Raw genomic sequence first — 22,666 nt, 5'->3', positions numbered from 1 at the left:
CTTTCTGGCACAGTAGTTCTCAGCACCCTGCAGTGAGAGGGTCTTTGTTCACCTAGGGCCAGAACCCAGGCCTCAGTAGAACAGTACGTGACTGTCATTCACATCAGCCCACAGCAGCTCTAGCCCCACTGACGATGCCCTGTGGCTCCTGACCACACTCTGCATTCTGTCTGGTCTCCAGGCCTTTATAAAGCTGTCCCCAACCCTCCCACCACCACAAGCCCCCAAAGCATACCCTCTCTGCTCCTTTCTGCCTAGTTAAGTCCTCTCCACTCTGCAGGCTCTGGTTCCATCTGCATCTCAGACAGCTCTGTGACCTTCTGCTTGACCTGCAGCCCTGGCTTCTTCACTCCATTTCTTCAGGGGGCCCAGGGCCCAGACCAGGTAATCAGGAGAGAAAGCTGGAAGGCTAAACCTCCCCCAGGTGAATGCTTGTCCCCACTTCTCCTTCCTCCTAGGATGCTCTCAGAGCTCAGTGAGATAGTGGGTATGAAAGGCCATTGGTAGTAATACAGGTTTAATAACATGATGACAATTATTCCAATTTTCCAAGTCCCCACTTCTGGGCCAGGCACCACATTAGGTACTTTCCATGCTTATCTTCTCACAGCAACCCTCCAGGGCTGGAGTTTCTGTCTGTACTTTTCAAGGAGGAACTGGAGGCTCAGCGAGATCAAGCAACCCATCCAAAGTTACACAGCAACTAAGTGACAGTCTGGGGACTCTTGAGTCCCTCCCCTCACAATGGGGCGGGGGGTTGTTATTATTTTTTTGCCAACCTGTTTCCTTCCCCCTTTCCTCTCCCTCCCTGCCTGTTACCCTCTGCCTGGTGAGTTTGCATCATTACTAGGGCTCAGGGGTCCAATTAGGGGACCTCCTCAAGGGAGCTGCCTGAGGCAATCCCTATCCCAAGGGGGCCTCCCTGAGCCAAAGTTTTAATTAGCCATCACTGCTCTTCCTGAAACTCTGACTTGCCCATGGTGACACCAGCCAGGCTGGCTCTGTGGCAAGAGGCAGGACTGGCACCCAACCCAGCAGCACAGCTGAAGCGACTCTCGTTTGGGAGGGAAGCATGCCTGGGTTCCCATCCCTGCACAGCTCCTATAGGTTCACCTCAACTTATGTTCTTTAATCCATTAAGTGGATTAATATAATAAATGAATTAAGTGACTTAACCCATTAAATGGATTACATAAGTTGACCACATTAATATTTATTATTGTTGTTTAGTTGCTAAGTCATGTCTGACTCTTTTGTGACCCCATGGACTGTAACCTGCCCGGTTCCTCTGTCCATGGAATCTCCCAGGCAAGAATATTGGGGTGGGTTGCCATTTCCTTCTCCAGGGGATCTTCCCAACCCAGGCATCGAAACTGTGTCTTCCACATTGGCAGGCGGGTTCTTTACCACTGAGTCACCAGGGAAGCCCTTAATATTTATACAGCTGATAAATTTAAATCAGTGCCTAGGACATAATCTAAAACTCATTGAGTCTTAATTAAAAAAAAAAAAAATCAACTCCGCAGGAGTAAGGCAAGGAAGGGGCAAGGGCAGGGCACAAAGCTATTCTTGGACATGAAGATGGCACATTCTGGGGTCACCTAGCAATACTGGGTGACCCATGTGTGGGCTGTCAGCATCTGTGATACTTGCCTCCTAGGAATGCAGGAAGGTTGCGACTGAGTACATGGTGGGGCTTGGAGGAAGGGGATGAGCAGGTATGGAGAGGAGGCTATGTGCCGGGCGCTATGCTGAGCATATTATAAACTGCGCACTGCCTAATGAGACAAGGGTTACAATCCCATTCTACATGTCTGACTCTTTTGTGACCCCATGGATTGTAAGCTGCCCTGCTCCTCTGTCCCTGGAATCTCCCAGGCAAGAATACTGGGGTGGGTTGCCATTTCCTTCTCCAGGGGACCTTCCCAACCTAGGCATCGAACCTGTGTCTTCTACATTGAGGCAACTGAGTCTCAGGCAAATCAACATGTCCAGGGTCACACAACCACTGAGAGGCAGGGCAGGATTTAAAAGCAAAGCCTAAACCCTGTAACCTGGGAAAACAGACTCCTCGTGTCCCCACCTCAGGCCACAGGGTAGTGCCCTCGGTCCCTAAAGAGGGAAAAGTGCCCCTCTCTGCTCCCACTCAGGCTCCCGGAAACCTGAGTATAGGTGTTTGTGTGGGAGACCCTGGAGACCCCCTTAATGGGGCAGGGCTGTGGGTCTAAGCTGAGAAAACGACCAGGAGTTTCTGAGGCTGCAGATCTGAAGCATCACCCCCTCTCCTCCAGGCACATGAAGCCTCCTGAAGTGACCCTGGCCTCAACTGATCTGACTGCAAGGCTCCCCCTTCAGCAGCAATAGCCATGCCAGCCCAAAGCCAGAGCTGAGCCCTCGGATGCAGTTGCCTGGTAACCAGCCCTAAGTGATGGAAACCCCAGTGGGCCATTAACGAGGGCACAGTGCCAACCGCCCGGCCCAAACCCCACTGCCCCAGCTGGCTTTAGGAAGGCTTCGATGGACAGTCCACCTGGCCTGCCCACGGTAGGACAAGAGGGTGCTCCAGCAGTAAGGGAGGGGGCCCAGGCAGGGCCAGGAGGAACTGGATTGGCAATCTCCCAAGACCTTTGAACTGGGGAGTTGGGCGAAGGTAATTCCCTATGGAGGCCAAGACCTGACCGAGGTGAGGTGAGCACTGGGCAGGAGTCAGGGTTGTGGGTACAGCTTGCTCAGGCCCAAACCACCATCCTGGAAACAGCTGTGCTGTTCTGCCCAGGGCATGGAGGCCGGGGGAGGGAATCCCCAGAGAGAGGCCCTGGATGGGGAAAGGAAAGGAGGTGATTAGAGAGGCTGGCAGGAGTCCAAGCTCCGGTGGGGGGGAGCAGCCTCCTGCAACAGCGAGGGGGAAGTGCCTCAGCCTCTCCCTGTCTCTCAGGGGCTCTTCTCTCCTCCTTACAACCCCAGCCCCAGGTTGGGGGCCTCCAAGGAAGGGGCTGCAGGCATCCAGGTGGAGCTTAGCCAGGTGTTTCTCCCTCCTAGGTCTGGGGGTAGGAGGCGGAACAAGAAGGAAGCCAGTGTTCAGACTGGAACAGGCCTTCAGGAGAGCTGAACCCAGCTCCTTAGTTTCCCCATGTCGACCAATGGGCTGCCGCTAGTCTGGGGTTTGCAGTCTTTGGTCCTGAGAGGCAGAGGGGGGCATGCAGGGGAGGCTTTGCAGCAAAGGCTCCTCTTAGGCTCTCACCTCTGGGCCTGGGGAGGTTTTTCTGCCTTTTCTCCCTTTCAGATGTGCAGAGTCCTGCTTTGCCATGAACCCATCTCTCCACGACCATGGCTTGACTTAGGTACTTGAGTCCCAGCTTTGTGCTAGGTACTGGAGTCCCAGCTCTCAGGTAGACCCAGGCCCTGCCCAGGACCAAGGTCCATCTCCAGGTTAGTAGGGGAGCCCGGCTTGCCACCAGCCGGTTTAGCGGAATGCTAAGAGGCCTCAGAAGAGGTGACCAGATTGAGCCTGGAGCTCTGGAAGGCTTCTTGGAGGAAGGGATCTGAGCTGAGCCTTGAAGGCCAATAGGAGTTAGCAAAAAAAAAAAAAAGAGCTAGACAGGCAGCCAAGGTCCAGGGAGAGAATCTTCCAAAGCATGGAGGTGTCACCTGGCAAGGAAGTTGGACTCTGGGAGCTGCAGTGGCAGGCTGGCTGGAGAGGGTCAGTCAGGAGACAGGCAGAAGCCAGAGTGGAAAACTGGACCCTGAGGGCACTGGGGAGTGGTGTAGATACAGGGTCAGATGTGGGCGTTAGAACCACCTTCCCGGAGTTAGGGAGGGAATGTTTCCCACTGCTTCCAGCACTTAGCCAGACCCCTACCCACACACCCCCACCCCCACCCCACCCACAAGTGGCTTGGCTCTGGCACAGCCAGATAGGGGGCCCTTCCTGACTCAAGGCCCAGGACCCTATTTCTCGGGCTTCTTGGGCCACAGCAGCCCTCACCCCACACAAGCACACATCATGCTGGAATGCCATGGTCTGTTTTACAGGCATCTCTCTCACTGACAGGAAAACAGCACCAGGATTCTACTCAGCACAAAGCTCAATACTGGAAGGAAGGAGAGGAAGGACAGTCCATCCATCCTGGCTGTCAATTAATCAGAGGGTGCCCGCCACCACCCCTCTACTCCCCTGCAGTACATGGTCCCAAAGTGGCCTAGTGAAAGGCCTTCCCTTTTTCTTGATCTTTGGGATCCCCCTCTGAGAGACTCTGATTTCCTCTGTAGAGGAGTTCAGGCTCCTCCAGAATTTGGGAGGACTCCCAATTCCCTGCTTACCCAGGCATAATAGCAAGTTCTGCCCTCCTCCCCCAACCTGGCCCTCCATGCAGAAGGAAACTCTGGTTTATCAGCACAGTTTTGGGAAGTGGCTCACCACACACTGATCAGATCCTGTGAATCTTCCCCACCCCAGGTCCTATCCAGTCCAGACCCCCTGAGATGCCTGATGCCCAGGCCAGCAGCCACTGGGACAGGGCCCTCCTCAGACTCTGTACTTGGGTGGCAGAGACTTCCTGACCACCAGCTGTGCCTAAGCCTTCTCTCAGAAGGGTTCAGGGTCACACAGTCTGGGGTTGGCAGGGGAAGTCCCAGCTCCTCTATTTTTTGGCTCTGTGGGCAAGCCGCTTCCCCCTTCCCCTCCAGAACTACTACTGATTGAGGATTTATTATCAAAAACCAGCTGTGAACTCCTTGGATCTGCAGGCACTCTGTGACATGTTCTAATCATGACCATTTGACTGATGAGCAAACTGAGAGGTTAAGGGGCTTGCCTAAGGTGACACAGCCCAGCAGGTCACACCTCAGTTTGGTTGTTTTTCACACTCCTGCCTCATATGCTTGTTGTAAGATTTAAACGAGATCACATCTATCATGTGATGTACGGCACAGGGCCACATTCAAGGAGTGTGAACTGCTTGCCTTCTAGCCTTGCTCATCCACTGTTGCAGGGAAAAGCTGATTCTGACTCCATGTTGGAACTGTTTCATTGACTTGCCTTTCATTGCTTTGTTACCATAATTGTACATAATGGTCTGCCTCAGAGAACCCCTGACCGATAAACCCAAGTGTCTCTGTTCAGGACCCCATACACCTGTGGATGGCAGGAAGGAAGAAATTAACACATTCCTTTTCTGAAGCTTGCCATTCTAAGAGATATTTGCAAGATTAACAGCCTTTGTTTCCTCACCTCCCCCATCTCTGAACTATAAAAGAACCTGGCATCCAGACCCCAATAAGATGGTTATTTTGAGACATTAGTCCGCCATCTTTTCCATCAGCCAGCTTTCCAAATAAAGTCATGTTCCTTGCCTCAGCACCTCATCCCCAATTCATTGGCCTGTCTTTCAGGGAGCAGAGCAGGCTTGGACTCAGTAACACCGCCAGCACGGAGCTAGCTGTTCCTCTGCTGGGTGGAAGGAGGGGAAGCATGAGGAAGTATAGAGGACTGAGCACCCTAAAGCAATGTGGGGGTCTCCCTGAAGGAGGCAATGCCTATAGCTAGGTCTGAAAGGACTGGGGAGCATGTTGCTGTGTGTCTTGGGGAAAGGCACAACATTGCTCTGTCCCTCTGCGTGTAGAAGGGGCTCCTGTGAGGAAGAAAGGAGATTTGTAAATAGCAGGTGTGGCCTCATTATAGTGAGGGACATTGTTATTAATAACCATATGTAGGTAACAAGCTGAGATTCAGGAAGCTGACCTTGCCTTCCCAGAGAGCCAGGAGGAGTAGTCAGTGTCTAGGGTGGGGTGGAGGAGGAGAATCTGCCTTCAGAGTCTATGCAGTTCCAGGGTGTGTGTGTGTTGGGGGTAGGATGGGGAGGAATGTCCTCCCTTCCAGGCTTTTATATTCTACTGTGCCTCCAGCCAGGAACCCCACATAAGGGCAGTATTCTCTTCTCTGCTTTGGCTCACACTGTTCCTTCCAACAGCAATACCATTTCTCCTCTCCATGACCACAGGCTAAGAATCACACTGGGCAGTGGAAGGGAGGGGGGATCCCAAGGCAGCCACCTTGTACTGGTTACCTTCTTTCATCCAACAAAGGCTTGATAGGCATCTCTCTCCACAGGCTCTGCACATGACCCTTAGGGTAGAGAAGAAGAGGGCAAGGTCATGCCTTCAGGAGCTCATAGTCAGCTGACACTCTACAAACATTTTAGGGTTTACAGCAATTTCCTACACTGATTTTGTTCAACATTCACTTCAGTCTGTGAGGCAGGTTTCATGGTTCCCATTTTGCAGATAAGGAAACTGAGGTTCAGAAAGTTACAAAGGTAACATCTAAGTGATGCTGAAAAGGAATGGACAAGATGCTGATTAAGTGAAGACACTTTGTGAAGTGTCTCTGGACTAAGACAAGCCTCAATGGGGCTGGGACTGCAGAATCTTGTGACCCCGTTGGGTCTCACCAGCCTTCTCCTGGCCTGAGTGGGCCCCGCTCATGCTGAGAGATTGGAGAGAACACCTGGCTAGCTGAGCATACAACTTGACAGTCCTGAGACTAGACCCCGAATGCTGAGAACACTGCCCTCCACCCAACTCCTAATTACAGGGCAGAGACGGGGAAGTGGGTGTCTTAGAGGGGAGGGAAGAGTTGGTGAGGAGCAAGAGTGGGGAAGTACAGCCTGTGAACTGAGACTGGGCCATGACCCCTGGCTGTCAGCACACAAATGCACTTTCCTGATCCCAACCTGCTGTGTGACTTTGGGAAAGCCCCAACCTTCTCTGAGTCCCTGCTTCCCAGCTCTCTCCAAACTCAATTCCTAAGGATCCTCCAGCTCTCAGTTGAGTGGCACCCTTTCTGCAGCCCCCGGGTGGCCTTTACTTCCTCTTCCTCCCTGTTGTACCCAGTCTCTGCTGCCCAGATCCAGTGGCTCAAGCGTCATCCTTACTCTTGGAACCTGCAGTCCTAGGCCTGCTCTGCCCTCTGACTCAGGCAGGCCTGAACTTTGGGATCTAAGCAGGTGACCTGGGTGGTTTTGCCCCATGATCGTGCTTTGACCTTTGGCATGTCCACCTGGTCCCTCCCTCCTCCATGGCACACACCTGTCCCCAGTCCTAGGGCAGCCCAGGAAATGCAAGGGACCAGGTTTTTCAGAGAAGGCAGCAGCACTGCACCGAGGGGCTTTTCATCTGTCATGAGATGGCCCAGAGAGGCAGCCCTTCCATCCCTCCAGCTCCTCTCTAGGTAACGGCCCAATCCTGGCTGGGAATGCTCCACCCCATCTGACCTCCCAGGCCAAACGTGTGCAGGCCTGTTTTACTGAGGGAGATTTGTCCTAAAGGACAAGCGGACTCACTGAAGCCACTTAGCGAACCTCCCAGCATCCTTATACCTGGTTCACTTTGCATGTGTTAGTTGCTCAGTTGTGTACGACTCTTTACAACTCTATAGGCTACAGCCCGCCAGGCTCCTTTGTGCATAGGATTCTCCAAGTCAGAATACTGGAGTGGGTTGCCAGTTCCTTCTCTAGGGAATCTTCCTGACCCAGGGATCAAACCCAGGTCTTCACATTACAGGCGAATTCTTTATCATCTGAGCCACCAGGGAAGCCCTGGTTCTCTTTAGGGATGAGGAAATCACCCCTTCCTCAGAAGGTATGGGGCATAACCCGAATTGAGATAGGTTTGTAGGAATTTGCCCTCACCGGCTGCACAGAGAATGAGGGGACAGACTAAGGAGCCCTTCTCCAGCCTCCTAAAGGAGAGGGTGATGGCAACCCACTCCAGTACTCTTGCCTGGAGAATCCCATGGATGGAGGAGCCTGGTGGGGTGCAGTCCATGGGGTCGCGAAGAGTTGGACATGACTGAGCAACTTCACTTTCATTTTCCACTTTCATGCTTTGGAGAAGGAAATGGCAACCCACTCCAGTGTTCTTGCCTGGAGAATCCGGGGGACGGAGGAGCCTGGTGGGCTGCCGTCTATGGGGTCGCACAGAGTCGGACACGACTGGGGCGACCTAGCAGCAGCAGCAGCAACGCAACTGTACTAGCCAAGAGAGTCACATATTTAATACCAATACTTCTAAGCCTTACGACACCACCATTATGATATAATTTAATCCCAGTTTTACCGAAATGAGGCAACTAAGGCTCAGCGAGGTCAAGTGGCAGGCCCAAGTTCACAGAGCTAAAAAGTGGCAATGAAGGGTCTAACGGAGGCGTGTGATGGGCGCGCCGGGCGATGGCTTCGCGGAGAGCGGGGGGTTACAGAGTGTGCACAGCGCCGGCGGCCCGGTCCCCGGAGGGCTGGCAGAGGCAGGCCCTCTGCACCCCGGGGCTCAGGGGAGCACAAGCTCCCAGAGGCGCGGCCCGGCTCTGCCCCTGCTGCGCGGGCGGCCCCGCCCCCGCTCCGCCCCCAGCCCGCCCCGCCCGGGACCGCAGACGGCGCCCGGCGGCGGCGCGAACGGCAGCGAGGAGGGTGGCTCCGGGCTCGGTGCTCACCGCGACTTCCCGCGCAGGGCCCGACCGGACCAGGACGCGCGTCCTCAGCGGCGCTGGAGGATGCGGCCGCGGTGCCGGGCAGCAGCAGCGGGAAGCCGGGTGCCCTGCAGGTAGGAGCTCGCCCACTCGGCGGGCGCGGAAACTTGGGCCGAGTTTGCGGGCGGCGCGTGGGGAAGGGGCGGGTGGCGCTGCCCCAGGGCGCCCCTACCGGCCGGTCCCGGGATGGAGCACGCTGGGCCTGGGCCGAGGTGGCGTGGCTCCTACTTGCCGCGGAGGGGGGACCCCGGCGGGCGGGCTGAGGGCAAGGGTCGCGCCGCTGCCCCGACTTTCCCTGGATTTCGAGGCCCCGGGGGCCTGGTAGCGCTCTGGAGCTCGGGTGACCGATCCGGCGCGGGGCTGGCGAAGAGGAGCTAAGGCCGAGCCCTCGGGCCTCCCGCGGGGCCCGGCTCACGTGGACTGCCCGGGCGGAGATGAGGGGGCGGCGGGGGCCTGGCCTGGGGGCGGCTGGCACTGAGACGCCTTGGGGCCCTGGACGCGCCCTGCTGGGACGGGACGGCCCTGCGGTTTCCTCGCTAAGGCTTGACTCACCCTCTGGCCGCAGCCCAGGCTGGCGGGATCGCCCGGAGGCGGTGGCTGCCCGAACTCTGCTGCCGGGCCGCCCCCTGCCCCGGCCCTCCCGCCAGTTTTTAGATGTCGATCCGTGGGGCCCGGTGCGCCGGCCTGCCCGCGTGCACACGTGTGCGGGGCCCCGAGCGAGGGGAGAACGCAGTTCTGGAGGGGAGTGTGTGCAGATACGGGCCAGGCACGTACTTGCAGGCACGGGTTTGCATGGGTGGCGGCCTGTGTATCGGCCTGCTGGGGTGCACGTGCGCCCCAGCGCCGCCGTATAGAGCATGGGGCCGGCCGGAAGCCGCCGGGGTCGGGTGCGGCGGCAGCCCCAAGGCCAGGTCGGTCGGTTGAGGGCCCCAGGCACTGGAGTTCAGGGCGAGGCAGGTAGAGGCCACGGGCGTGGAGCGGATCCCGCCACCCTTCCCCCACCGCTAGAGCCTGGGCTGCCCCTAGATGCGGTTGTAGCGTAGGCAGGGCCCAAAACCTCAGCCGGGGGAGGTGTGAGAACACGGGAAGCGGAGCCGATTCAGCCTCTAAGAGGCGCTGGCCACAGCTGGGCAGGATCGCTCTCTTCTTCCTGGTCTTGCCCAATGTCTATCAGGAGACCCCTTAGGCGTTGGAACTGGGCCAGAGAGCTGTTTGCGCCCCCTGCTGTTTAGGGCAGGGATGGCACGGCGGCGGTGGGCTCCTCTCCTGGGCGCTGCTTGAGAATGGGCCTACCAGCCCAGCTCCAACTTGTCAGGAAGCCGCTGGGTGGCCCCAAGGGTGATGTGGCCCTGCTCCCTGGAGCCCTGCCCTTCTTCAAACAATTGCTTGCCTCTTCGGTTGTGTGAGGGAAGGAGGCACCTACAAGTTGGGCTACCACTTAGCGTGGAGAGGGGCCTTGCCTTGAGGGGTTGTGTGCTGGGCTCTCCACCTCCTAATAGCAGGAGGTCGTGTTACCCCCATACCCTTCATAGCCCTCTGCTGGTTCCCTGGAGCCCTCATCTCTCCCCCAAAGACTTGGGGGGTCCCAAGTGGCCTCACCTTTATTGGATGAGTCCCAGGGGTGTCGCAGGAAGTCCCCAGGGCAAAGGGTACACAATGGGCAGAGCCCAGGAGAGAATGGCTCTTGGGGGCTGGGGCTGGGTATGGAGAAGGTCCCAAGGAGTGTGTGGGGGAAGTGAGACTAGAGCCTACACTTAATTAACCCAGAGCTCCCCAAGGGCAGGGGTCTCAACACCACCACCACCCCACCACCCCCAATCATACGACCACCTCTTGCAAAGCCGCTGTGCACCGGGGTGGGAGGCTTTCCCCTTGGGACGCAGTGCCCTGTTGTAGGGCACTGCCATCGGTATTGTGGCCCCGCTGCCCCTTCCTGTCTTCTTGGGAGCATCCACTGCTTCAGGCTGGTCTGAGGTTAGAGTCTGGCTAGGAGGTGAGACAACTGTCTGAGTGTTGCCTGGCTTCCTTGGTGCACTTAGGCTGGAATAAGGGTGGTCACTGGCTCCCATAATACCCTTGGCTTTTCTTGGCATATTTTAAAAATGTGCCAGTCTAACTCTGAGCCTGTGGGTGTCATTGGTCACCAGCTGAAGGGAGAGAACTGCAGGGGTTGCAGGGGGGTGAGTGGAGGTTGGTCTTGGCTTGGTGACAGAAACCTGTGACACCTGGCCCATGGCCTAATCATAGCAAGATTGAGCTGATTCATCCTTCCTAAGCCACCTGAGGGTTTCGGGGAACAGGGCACTGGGGGAGGTAGAAGCAGGTCAGTGTGGTTCTAGCAGACTGGCCTCAGATGAGCTCGCCTGGGCCACGGGGTACCTGCTACCTTGCAGGTACCTTGAGGAAATCCGTGTTGACCTCTCTGGGCCTTGGCTGGCCTTGCCTGGGGACCTTAGATTCTTTCTCTGGCACTCAGTTTTTCCTTCAGTACAAGGGGGCCATTGCCAACTAGCACTTTGTGACCCATGGAAGCTCCTCCCTGGATATTCACAGCTTCTTTCCTCTCCACCTGCTCCATGGTCCTGTGCTGCCCCCGTGTGCGTTGGGACAACTGCAGCTTGAGGGGGGCTGGGATGGACACAGGCTCTCCTCCTGCACTTTTGTGGGAGCTTCCTGTTGGTGCCACAGCGCCATCTGCTGGACAGTCTTTGCTCTCCTGCTGGGGTTCGTTCTTGGCTGAGGGTGGGGGTTACACCAGAGGTTCCCCTGGGCCACCTCTCCTGGGGACTGCTGCTCTCTAAAACCAAGCCAGTCACAGAGACAGAAACAGAGATCAATGGAGCAAAACAGAAAGCCCTGAGATAAATCCATGCACCTATGGACACCTTATTTTTGACAGAGGAGGCAAGAATATACAATGAAGAAAAGACAGTCTCTTTAACAAGTGGTGCTGGGAAAACTGGTCAACCACTTGTAAAAGAATGAAACTAGAACACTTTCTAACACCATACACAAAACTAAACTCAAAATGCATTAAAGATCTAAATGTAAGACCAGAAACTATTAAACTCTTAGAGGAGAACATAGGCAAAACACTCTCCGACATAAATCACAGCAGGATCCTCTATGACCCACCTCCCAGAATATTGGAAATAAAAGCAAAAATAAACAAATGGGACCTAATTAAAATTAAAAGCTTCTGCACAACAAAGGAAACTATAAGCAAGGTGAAAAGACAGCCTTCAGAATGGGAGAAAATAATAGCAAATGAAGCAACTGACAAAGAATTAATCTCAAAAATATACAAGCAACTCCTGCAGCTCAATTCCAGAAAAATAAACGACCCAATCAAATAATGGGCCAAAGAACTAAACAGACATTTCTCCAAAGAAGACATACAGATGGCTAACAAACACATGAAAAGATGCTCAACATCATTCATTATCAGAGAAATGCAAATCAAAACCACAATGAGGTACCATTTCACGCCAGTCAGAATGGCTGCGATCCAAAAGTCTACAAGCAATAAATGCTGGAGAGGGTGTGGAGAAAAGGGAACCCTCTTACACTGTTGGTGGGAATGCAAACTAGTACAGCCACTGTGGAGAACAGTGTGGAGATTCCTTAAAAAACTGGAAATAGAACTGCCTTAGACCCAGCAATCCCACTGCTGGGCATACACACCGAGGAAACCAGAATTGAAAGAGACACGTGTACCCCAGTGTTCATCACAGCACTGTTTATAATAGCCAGGACATGGAAGCAACCTAGATGTCCATCAGCAGATGAATGGATAAGAAAGCTATGGTACATATACACAATGGAGTATTACTCAGCCATTAAAAAGAATTCATTTGAATCAGTTCTAATGAGGTGGATGAAACTGGAGCCTATTATACAGAGTGAAGTAAGCCAGAAAGAAAAACACCAATACAGTATACTAACGCATATATATGGAATTTAGAAAGATGGTAACGATATCCCTGTATGCAAGACAGCAAAAGAGACACAGATGTATAGAACAGTCTTTTGGACTCTGTGGGAGAGGGAGAGGTGGGGATGATTTGGGGGAATGTCATGGAAACATGTATAATATAAGAAACGAATCGCCAGTCCAGGTTCGATACAGGATCCTTGGGGCTGGTGCACTGGGATGACCTGGAGGGATGGTACGGGGAGGGAGGGTGGGAGGGGGGTTCAGGATGGGGAACACGCGTACGCCCGTGGTGGATTCATTTTGATGTGGGGCAGAACCAATACAATATTGTAAAGTAATTAGCCTCCAATTAAAATAAATACATTTTAAGAAAAGATAATAATAATAAAAAAATAATAATAAAACCAAGCCAGTATGTGTCCTTCTGGGCCTAGGGACTTGGTTCCAGGTCTGTCTGCCATTTTTTAAGAAGACTGACAGGTCAGAAAGTGAGATCTAGAGTGTCATAGGAAGTCTGGATTTGTAGACAGTGCCTGATTCCACACTTTGGCTGCTGTAGGAATCTGGAAATAACTGTGGCATCTAAGACTTAAGAGCTTGTAGTGGGAAGTAGGAAGCCTGCTTCTCATGCCATCTCTTCTATCAGTGATTGGGATAAACAGGACTCCTCATCTATATACAGATGGAAGCAGGAGCAGGAGGAGTAGCCAAGCAAAGTGACCCCAGAGTCTGAAACTTCAGAAGGGGTCTTGGGAGTCATGTGGAGTAAAGCTGAACTGAAGGGACTCCCGGAGTGGGGGTAGGGGTATAGTAGAGCTGCTGTGTAAGAATTCTTTAAGCCAAGGGTTTTACAGCTTTAGAAATAAAGTTGGCTCCTGCATGCATTCATTCATCCATACATGAATGGGTGTACTTAGCATATATGAACCCGTACATGAATGGGTGTACTTCGTGTCCATACGTGATTGTACTCAGTGAGCATCTACCAAGTGCCAAGTTCTTAGGCATGGCAGTGAGTCAGTGAGAACAGCAGTTCTCTGCTGCTTGCCTGTGGCCTGTGTTTTGACAGCCCCTGCCTTCTCTTCTCTCTCCCAGGTCAGCGTTTGAGTAGCTGGGGCCCTGGAGGGCTTGAAGCCTTCACAGTGATGGCAGAGAAGCGGCCACTGGGGACCCTGGGGCCTGTGATGTATGGGAAGCTGCCCCGCCTAGAGGCAGACTTAGGGCCTGGCCACAGCCTGCCCCCCTCTGCTGGTAACCAGGACCCCTGCGGCTACAAGGGCGCCTACTTCTCCTGCCCCATGGGGGCTCCTCCTAAGACAGGTTCTGAGCGATTGGCACCTTGGACCCCATACCCACCCTTGTACCCTACCAGCATGCCAGGACCACCACTCCGAGCAAACAATCTTCTGACCAGCTGCCTGCTCTACCGCCCGTCCACAGAAAGCTCTGAGAAGGTGCAGGACTCTGGCCCTGTCGAGCTCCTGCCCTTTGGTCCCCAGTCTCACTCCTACCCAGGTCCCCCACTGGCAGCACCCAAACCTGTCTACCGTAGCCCCCTGTGTTACGGGCTCTCGACTTGCCTGGGAGAGGGGGCACCAAAGAAGCCTCTGGATGTTGACTGGACGCTGGTGACTGGATCGTTGTTACCACCAGTGGACCCATCTTGTTCTCTGCCCCCAGCCTCTGGCAAGGGCCAGTTCCTGGATGGCACCTTTTTGCGTGGGGTGCCAGCTGGGGCATCTGACAAAGACTCCTCGGTGAGCTTCTCCCCCTGCCAGGCCTTCTTGGAGAAGTACCGGGCCCTCCATGGCACAGGCTTCCTGGCCTCAAAGTATGCGAGTCCTTTCTCTGGGGACCCCAAGCAGGCATTGTCTGAGGGCCCCCCGAGTCCTTGGACCCAGCTGGCCCAACCCCTAGGACCAGCCTGCCAGGACCCAGTGCCCCCGCACTATCCGCTGCCCCACCCCACACAGCCCGTGCCTTGCCCGCCAGCCTGTCGCCACCCAGAGAAGCCAGGCAGCTACAGCTCAGTGCTCCCACTGCAGCCACTGGGAGCCCCCAAGGGGGCCGGGTACCCAGCTGGTGGGCTAAACAGCCCCTACCTGAGGCAGCAGGCCATTCAGACACCCTATATGCCCCCGGTGGGGCTGGACACTTACGCCTACCCCTCCGCCCCACTCCCGGCACCCTCGCCAGGCCTCAAGCTGGAGCCACCTCTCACCCCACGCTGCCCACTGGACTTTGCCCCCCAAACGCTGGGCTTCCCCTATGCCCGGGAGGACCTCTCTCTCTATGGAGCATCCCCAGGACTCGGAGGGACGCCACCTTCCCAGAACAGTGTGCAGGCCTTGCCAAAGCCCGGGGCCTTCCAGCGGGCATGCCAGCCTCTGCCTGCCAGCCGGCCGTGCTCAGAGCCCATGAGGCCTGCAGAAAAGCCCGTGCAGGAAGCCGAGGAGAAGATGTGGCTGCCCAGCTGCAGAAAGGAGCAGCCCCAGCCTCAGCCTCAGCCCCAGCCCCAGCCCCAGCCCCGGCTTGATGAGCACCCTGGGGCACCCATTGTCATCGGAGATAGTCCAGTTCCGCGCACCCCACCGCCGCTGCCACCCTGTGCCCAGGAGCGCCAGTCTCTGCCACAGAATGAGGGCTCACTGCCCCCCAGCTCTCCACCCATGCCGGTCATCGACAATGTCTTCAGCCTGGCCCCCTACCGTGACTACCTGGATGTGCCAGCACCCGAGGCCCCAGCTGAGCCTGAACCAGCCCCAGCCCCCAACGAGAGCCATAACAGAGACTGTGGAAGGTCCCTGCCTGCCCAGGAAGCCCCCTCCAGTGAGCACCCCTCACTTAAGGAGGAGGTGGCTCTGGACTTGAGTGTGAAGAAGACCACCGCCGAGGCCTCCCCCACCAAGGTCCCTCATCCCATGGGACGTGCCAAGCCCACCGCAGTCGTGGATATGCCGGCCGCAGGAAGCAATGTCTCCAACGTGCCAGGTATGGGGGACACGGTCTCCAATCCACAGGGCCTGCAAAAGGCAGTCACAGAGGCGCCAGAACCACCCGGGGTGCCAGTGACCACAGAGGCCACCCCAAGGACCAACTTCCACAGCTCAGTGGCCTTCATGTTTCGAAAGTTCAAGATCATCCGGCCAGCACCCTTGCCTGCAACTGCGGTCCCGGCCGCGCCCACCTTGGCCCCTGCCCCGGCCCAGCCCGTACCCACCCCCACTCCTGTGCCCCCTGGACTACAGATGCTCACCCAGCCCTTGCCCATGGCCTGCTTCGGCCTGACACTGCCCAGCCCTCCAGCTGTAGCCATGGCCTCCCCTGCCTCCGCGCCTGCCCCGGCTCCGTCGCCCGCACCAGCTCCGGCTCCGGCTCCCGCTCCAGTTGCTGGCCCCTCCCCAGCTTCTACCCCCACCACGGCCGACTCCTCAGAGCAGCACTTCGCAGGACTGCATGCATCCTTGTGTGATGCCATCTCAGGCTCCGTGGCCCACTCCCCACCCGAAAAGCTGCGCGAATGGCTCGCGACGTCTGGGCCCTGGGGCCGGGCGGCGTGGCAGGACTGCCAGGGCGTGCAGGGGCTGCTGGGCAAGCTGCTGTCGCAGCTGCAGAGCTTCGTGTGCACGCAGCAGTGCCCCTTCCCCCACGTGGTGCGGGCCGGGGCCATCTTCGTACCCATCCACCTGGTGAAGGAGCGGCTGTTCCCGCGGCTGCCACCCGCCTCCGTGGACCATGTGCTGCAGGAGCACCGCGTGGAGCTGCGGCCCACCACACTGTCGGAGGAGCGGGCCCTGCGAGAGCGGGCCCTGCACGGCTGCACCTCGCGCATGCTGAAGCTGCTGGCGCTGCGCCAGCTGCCCGACATCTACCCAGACCTGCTGGGCCTGCAGTGGCGGGACTGCGTCCGCCGCCAGCTGGGTGAGCATGGGGCCACCCCCGTAGCCGCCGGAGCTGTGTGAGCGAGTGACAGGTGTGTGGGCTGTGTGAGTGGTCACCGCTGGGGGCTGAGGGATTCCTGGGCCTCTGGGAAGGACTCATGCCTGGTACGGGGGAAAGGCAGGGGCTGGCTTCCTGGGGGGGCCCCCATCCCTCTTCACCCCCAGTGTCAACGAGCACCTTCACAGCCTCCTCTGTAAGCCCCTGAGCATGTCAGCTTGCCAGCTGCTGTGTCCCCAGGGAAACTTGGCCTTCCCTCCCGGATCCCTGCCCCCCTTCTTCCTCTGTTGTGCCTTTTCCATCTTTGGTGCAAGTCTCTCCTCTGGTGTTCCTGGGGCTCTGACCAGGCCCTGTGTTCTGTCTGAGGTCATTTCCCCTTGTGTGTGTCCTGCCCCAGCTCCACACTTCTGAGTTCAAGCCCCAAGTCCCCGACTGCTTGCTGGGCTTCTGCACCTGGGGTCTCTCCTGACCCTTAGCTTCACCCAACCCCACTCCTGAGCATCTGCCTGAGCTTGCTTCCCACCCCAGTCTGTCCCGGCTCAGCGAGCAGCACTGTGCTCACCCAGCACTCAGTAGTTCCCCAGTCCTCCCAGGCAGACACTGGAGTTGCCTGTGAGTCGGAGTGCCGTTCTGTGGGTTGCTTTTCCCTGCCACATGAAGTCTTTGCATGGTGTGACCTTCCCTGTGTCTCCCCTGTGACCTTGTTGTGTCTTAGGGCGTCTTCTGTATCAGGTCAGGCAGCTGGACCTTGCTCTCAGGAGGGGCTGAGTGCCGCCCAGGTGGACCGTGGCCATCGCACTTGGCCAGGGCTTTGGTGATGGCACCAAGTGGTGTCTGTTGCTGCCTGTCCTGCTTTGGGACATTTGGCATCGAAGGCTGAGGCCCCCTCTGTAGTCCGCCGCCCACCTGACCTTCTGTCCTCCAGGCCTCTGGCTCTGTCTCCGCAGAAACTCTTTCCTGTCCCCTTCCCATCCTGGCAGCCTTCCCCTGGACTTCCATCTGGTCCAGGCTCCACAGAGAGGAGACCTGAGGCAACAAGGTATAGATGTGGAGCTTGGGGTCTGAGTGACGAGCATTGCTGACCCCTGAGCACTTGAGAGATTGAGTCATTTGCCCTAATGGGGTGCAAAGAACATGCAAATACAAGTATTCTATTCTTGGATGAGAAGGAATGAAGGTGGGTGGGTGTTGGTGCCTCACTCACAAGCCCCCCAGCCAGTCTTATCTCTACATTTGGGCTCTCTGGGGCCCACAGAGGGGCGGGTCATTTTTCCTGTGCTGCCTGCTGGGCAGTGGGGTCCAGACCGAGTCTATGAAAGTGGGGCCCAGCTTCCTGCCTCAGGCTGCGTTTTGGGGCCCCGTCTCCACCCTCCTGTATCTTTGTGGAGCTGCTCCTCAGAGGTGTCCTTAGACAGGGCTCCCCTGACAGCCTGCCTTCCAAGCAGGAGCCCCCTCCCACCCCTCCCCCGGCGCAGTGCTCTCAGCCCAGCCTTGCCTGGGCTCTGGCCCTTGTTCTGGCTCTGGGGGTGATGTGTCAGGGCCCCCTCTGTTCCTCAGTTCCCACAGCTGTTCACTGAGCCTTTAGATCAGACCAGTGGTGTCTGGCCTGTTGCGCCCCTTTCCTCGTCCTTGCTCCCAGACAGGCCCTGGCTGGGGGCCCTCATTAGATAGAGTGCTGGCATCACCTGGGGAGAGGCCCGCCCTTTTGGCTTGACGGGCTTGACAGTCTTGTCTGTGGGCACATGCTGGGAAGGGTCGTGATGTCTGTGACCTTACCAGGGCTGCCCTCACCCGGGACAGCAGAACCACTGGTTTAGCTGGTTTTGGGGGCCCAAAGATGGGACCTGAGGGTGTTCTGGGTCTGCGGCCTGACAGTCTATTCATTTTCCAGGTGACTTTAACACCGAGCCTGGATCAGTGCCGTCTTCAGAATCCACTGTGGCCAGAGAGGAACCAGGGAGCCTAGACCTGACTTGGAAGTCGGCTGCCCCCAAAGCCAAAAAGCCAGGGAGGAAGCCGCCGACCCCTGGCCCAGAGAAAGCAGAGGCTACCGCTGCGGGGGGGTCCCCAGGGGCCTCCCCCACCCCTGCTGCTGGCGCCAGCTTGCCCGGCCCCACGGTGAAGGCACGCTTCCGCAGCCTGCTTGAATCTGCCTGGCTCAATGGCCTGGCACTGCCCACTTGGGGCCACAAGGCCTCGGGACCGGACCGGACCGCACCACGCCCGCAGCTGTTGGGCAGCCAGAGCCACCAGCTGTAACCTTGGCTCACCACTGCTGTTTGGAGATCTGTGGATCGCTCTAAGCCCCGCTTCTGCCGTTCCAGCTACTGAGGGCCAGGAGCGGACACAGCCTTGCAGTTTTTCCAGCTTTTACCCTGCTCCCCGCCCCTCACCCCAGGCTGGGCTGAGAGCCCCTGAACTTTTAACTTGAGGGTGTTTATCAGAAAGGATATTTCCTGTTAGAGAAAACGTGTGGGCCTTGGAGCACAACAGACTTGGGCTTGAGTCCTGGCTCCTGTTCTGGCTGTGTAACTGGGCGGGCCCCTGCCTCTCTTGTGCCCACGGTTCTCCATTTGTAAAATAGCACAACACAGCCTACCTCAGAGGGTTGTTGTGGAGTGATGCCCGACACACACCCGTCACGGTTTGCTCTCTGCTTCTTGCCCCAGGACAGGAGACGGGATCTCGGCTGGGGCCTTCCTCCAGAAAGTCTTTGGTGTCATCTTAGAGTGGTCCCTTGTCCAGTGTATGTGGCTCACACACTTTCTAGAGTCATTTACGAGGGAAGCTTAGAGCTGCAGCCCCAGCGTTTGGGGTTTGACCCTAACCCCCCAGTCTGGAGCTCCCTGAGGGAGCCCCTCCCCCTCCACAGGGGCACAGGGATACAGCCTGGGGCTGGCATCCTTGCCCTGCTGCTTTCACCCCTGGGGGGCCCTGGCCTGTGATGAACTGACCCAGTGACTTCCCTGCGCTGCTGCCGTGACCTGGCGCATTTTCCCCAGAAGTTGTGTGTTTGCAGGAAGCCAAGCAGCTACAGGGACTCAGGGACTCAAAGGGACAGGCTGAGTGACAGCTCAGCCCTAGAAGTCTCCGAAGATGTCAACTAAGTAAGGACTTTGGCCCTCTCCACACCAGGGTCCCAGCAGCCAGGCCTGCTGTGGGTTAGCTCCTTGCAGAGTGCTGAGCTGAGCCAGAGGCTGGCAAGTTGGGCCCCTGGCCTAGTTAAGGTTTGTAATAAGGCTGTGGGCCCTGGAGACAGGCCATTAAACATTAAAAACATTTGGGTTGTTTTGGACCTGAGGCTTGACTTTGTCTTAATGAGGGGAGGCGTATGTGTCACAGGTTGGTTCCATGTGTCATCGCCAGGCCCCTCGCCCTTCATTCACAGTCTGCAGCTCTCTGCTCCCAGCCCACACATGCCGAGGCTCTCCAGTACCCTCTGCCCGCTAGCTCTGGCCATGTGGGTCCTGGGGGTTACTAGTCTGTAGCCCACTGCCCAGTGAGAAATGCTGGTCACCAGACACCATCGCATACCCCTCTCCCAGGACCAAGGACATGCCTGCCAAGTTCTAGGTAGGACAGAGCTGTCCCCATCCCCCCACCCCACCCCTGGGACAGCCCCTCTCACATCTTAGCTGGGCTTAGGTTCCCTTCAGACGCCTTGCCTCTGCTGGCCTGTATTCCTACAGGTTTGTTCTCAGAGCTGCTGAGGTGCTTCCTAACCATCCATCTGGGCAGGGCCAGTCCATGAGAGCTGGTCACACCTACCAGCATCAACCCTGTTACCTGTGGGTTTTCACTGAGCTCAGCTACATTATTGTGTAGACCCGTTGCCTCCTGTAGTCTAACCACACAGGCCTGAGGAGTGCCCTGGCCTTTGATGGGGGAAGGGAAGTATGTGTTCAGTCAGTCGTGTACAACTCTTTTTGACCCCACGGATGGTGTAGCTTGCCAAGCTTCTCTGTCCATGAAATTCTCCAGGCAAGAATACTGGAGTGGGTCACCATTCCCTTCTTCAGGGGATCTTCCTGACGCAGAAATCAAACCCAGGTCTTCTGCGTTGCAGGCGGATTCTTCACTGTATGGGCCATCAGGGAAACCCAAAATGTGAGTCGCCTCTGTGGACTGTACAGGAATTGAACCCACGACCTTGGCATTAATTGCACCACGCTCTAGTCAACTGAGCTAACCAGGAAACAGGCAACTCTGACACACGTGACTGTAGGGCAGAACCCGGGGGGATGGTGCAGTGGAAGCTCAGGAGGGGCTCAGTGAGAAGGTGTCCTTGGGTTCCAGACAAGATGCTTCCTGCGTGGAAGCCACGTAGGAAGATGCAGGTGAAAGGAGTGCCGGGTGTGGCCTGAGGAAGACCACGTGTGGAGGCTCAGGGGCAAAGTATCTGGGAAGGATTAGAAGTGTGGCTGGAGTGTGGGAGCAAGGTGGAGAGGGTGGGGCCTGGTTACGGCTCAGTCCATCCTGCTGGCAGCTCATTCAGTCCTGCAACCTGAAGAGCTGGGGTGTGGTTCGTGTTGTTTATAGGAAGGTGAAGAGCGGAGAGTCTGAATCACTCGGGGCTACTAGAGGGAGAGACAGGCCTACACTGAAAGTCTTGGGCTTTGTCCACAGTTGCCAGCCCCTTGGTGGATTTGGCTCTGATTCTTGCTTCTTTACTTTCTTATTTTCTTTTCCCTCCTTCCTTGCCCCGCTCCATCTGTCCCTCCTTTCCTGCCTGCCTTGTACACCTACAGCGTCTCCTGTTACCTGCCAGAGTGCACATCCTGCCAGCCATTCCAGGGCAGGAACTGAGGCCCCAGGGACAGGACTCTGCACCCGAGTCCATGTGTCCACCTGGGGCCCCAGGGGCGGGGCGAGGGTGGAGCAGAGCTGGAGCGGGGGTGGGGGTGGCTGCATCTCTTGGGATAACTCTGTCCTGGGAGCCCAGCCTGAGGGGAGAGACAGCCCTGGCCTGAGGGGTCTATTAAGGGAGGAGATACCACAGTGTTCCAAGGCGCCCCAGCCTAAGTGGTGGGGACGGGTCCAAAGCTCTACCCCAGGCCTCCTGTCCGGCAGACAGTGCTACCACCCGTCACAGTTGTTCACTAAGCCCGTTCCATTCTTTGATAGGAATATTGATGGCTAAGAGCTGAGGGCAAGGAAGCCAGGGTAGGGTGTGGAAGCGAGTGTGGTGGCTGCCTGCACCCCTTGAGGAGACTGGAACGGGGCCCACTCCACTGTGGTTCCATCCAAGTGGCTCTTCTGACCCCACAGTTCCCCTGCAACCAGATAAGTCTCCTGGGCTGGGCTGCAACCAGGCAGGACTCTTCAAGCAATCACCTGGAAAATGCTCTCCTGGGCCCCATGGAGAAGGGTCTTAGGCAGAGCCCTGGAATCTAGGTTTCAATTGAACTCCCAGGGGGACACAGAGTCAGGAATCATTTCTAGTAACACGGACTACTACTCCCTCTGGGTCACAGGTGGGGAAAGTGGTCCAGGAAGTTGCTGATGGTTGCATCAAGTCAGGCGCTGTGTCCAGACCTCAAGCAGACCAGGGGCCGTGTCCAGTCCTGAGGGTTCGGGGCCAGTGGGGAGCGGGGAACTTTCTGTACCCGGCTCTGCTCCGCCCTCTGTTGGCTGGGCCCAGACCTGCCCTGGCCTGGCTTCTCTCCGCCCAGGTGGCCCCACTATGTGTGGCCTCTTTCCTTTTACTAATAAAAGGAGGCAGGTGCTCAGGTGAGCCTTCGGTTTGCTTGTGGCCCTGCCCCCTGGCTGCCCCACTGGCTCCACAGCTCAGTACAAACAGCCGAGGGTCCCGACCCACTAGTTTTGCAGCCAGGAGTTAAGCCTGCAAGGAGGTGAGTGAGGGGGCAGCTCTGCAGGGTGTCATGGGTGAGGGAGGAGAGCGGGGCGGGGCTGTGGGGGGTTGAGGGGCATGAAGACACCCCACTCCCAACCTCCACGGCTTCCTCCCCGGCTTGTCACTGAGGCGTTGAGTGAAGGGGCTGTTTTCCCTCGGTCCCTGCAGGGGAAATGAAGCAGGGCTCACTCCCACCTGACGGAACATGCCTCTGCTGACCCCAAATGCCCCTCTAGAGGTGGGAGTGGTCGCCTCAGCCCCTGGGGCCACCCCCCAACCCTGCCTGCTGCCCCGTAGGCCCAGCCCCAGCTGAGGAAGCGGGGGTGAGCGCGGGTGGGTGTGGGGAAGGCGGCAGGGCTCTCTGGCCGGTGGGCACTGGGCCCTGCTGCTGGCTGCTGTCTTCTCTGCCCTCCAG

General features: G+C 57.0%; 1 protein-coding gene across 2 annotated transcripts; it reads left to right on the top strand.

Moving 5' to 3' along the window:
• Positions 1-8,429: 8,429 nt before the first annotated feature.
• Positions 8,430-20,816, top strand: C19H15orf39 (chromosome 19 C15orf39 homolog). 2 transcript variants are annotated; one of them, XM_055556065.1, is made up of 3 exons: positions 8,430-8,595; positions 13,554-16,379; positions 18,289-20,816. In XM_055556065.1, the coding sequence occupies exons 2-3, from the start codon at positions 13,604-13,606 to the stop codon at positions 18,654-18,656; spliced, it is 3,144 nt and encodes a 1,047-aa protein (XP_055412040.1). In that variant the 5' UTR covers positions 8,430-8,595; positions 13,554-13,603; the 3' UTR covers positions 18,657-20,816. The 2 variants fall into 2 exon arrangements, with proteins under 2 accessions (XP_055412040.1, XP_055412041.1); XM_055556066.1 differs by having other exon boundaries at positions 13,554-16,431; positions 18,289-18,422.
• The last annotated feature ends 1,850 nt before the right edge of the window (positions 20,817-22,666 follow it).

This window comes from Bubalus kerabau, chromosome 19, assembly GCF_029407905.1.
Source record: "Bubalus kerabau isolate K-KA32 ecotype Philippines breed swamp buffalo chromosome 19, PCC_UOA_SB_1v2, whole genome shotgun sequence".
Lineage (NCBI taxonomy): Eukaryota > Metazoa > Chordata > Mammalia > Artiodactyla > Bovidae > Bubalus > Bubalus kerabau.
The sequence above is the reverse complement of the archived record's forward strand: the minus strand, read 5'-3'. Positions and strand labels throughout refer to the sequence as shown.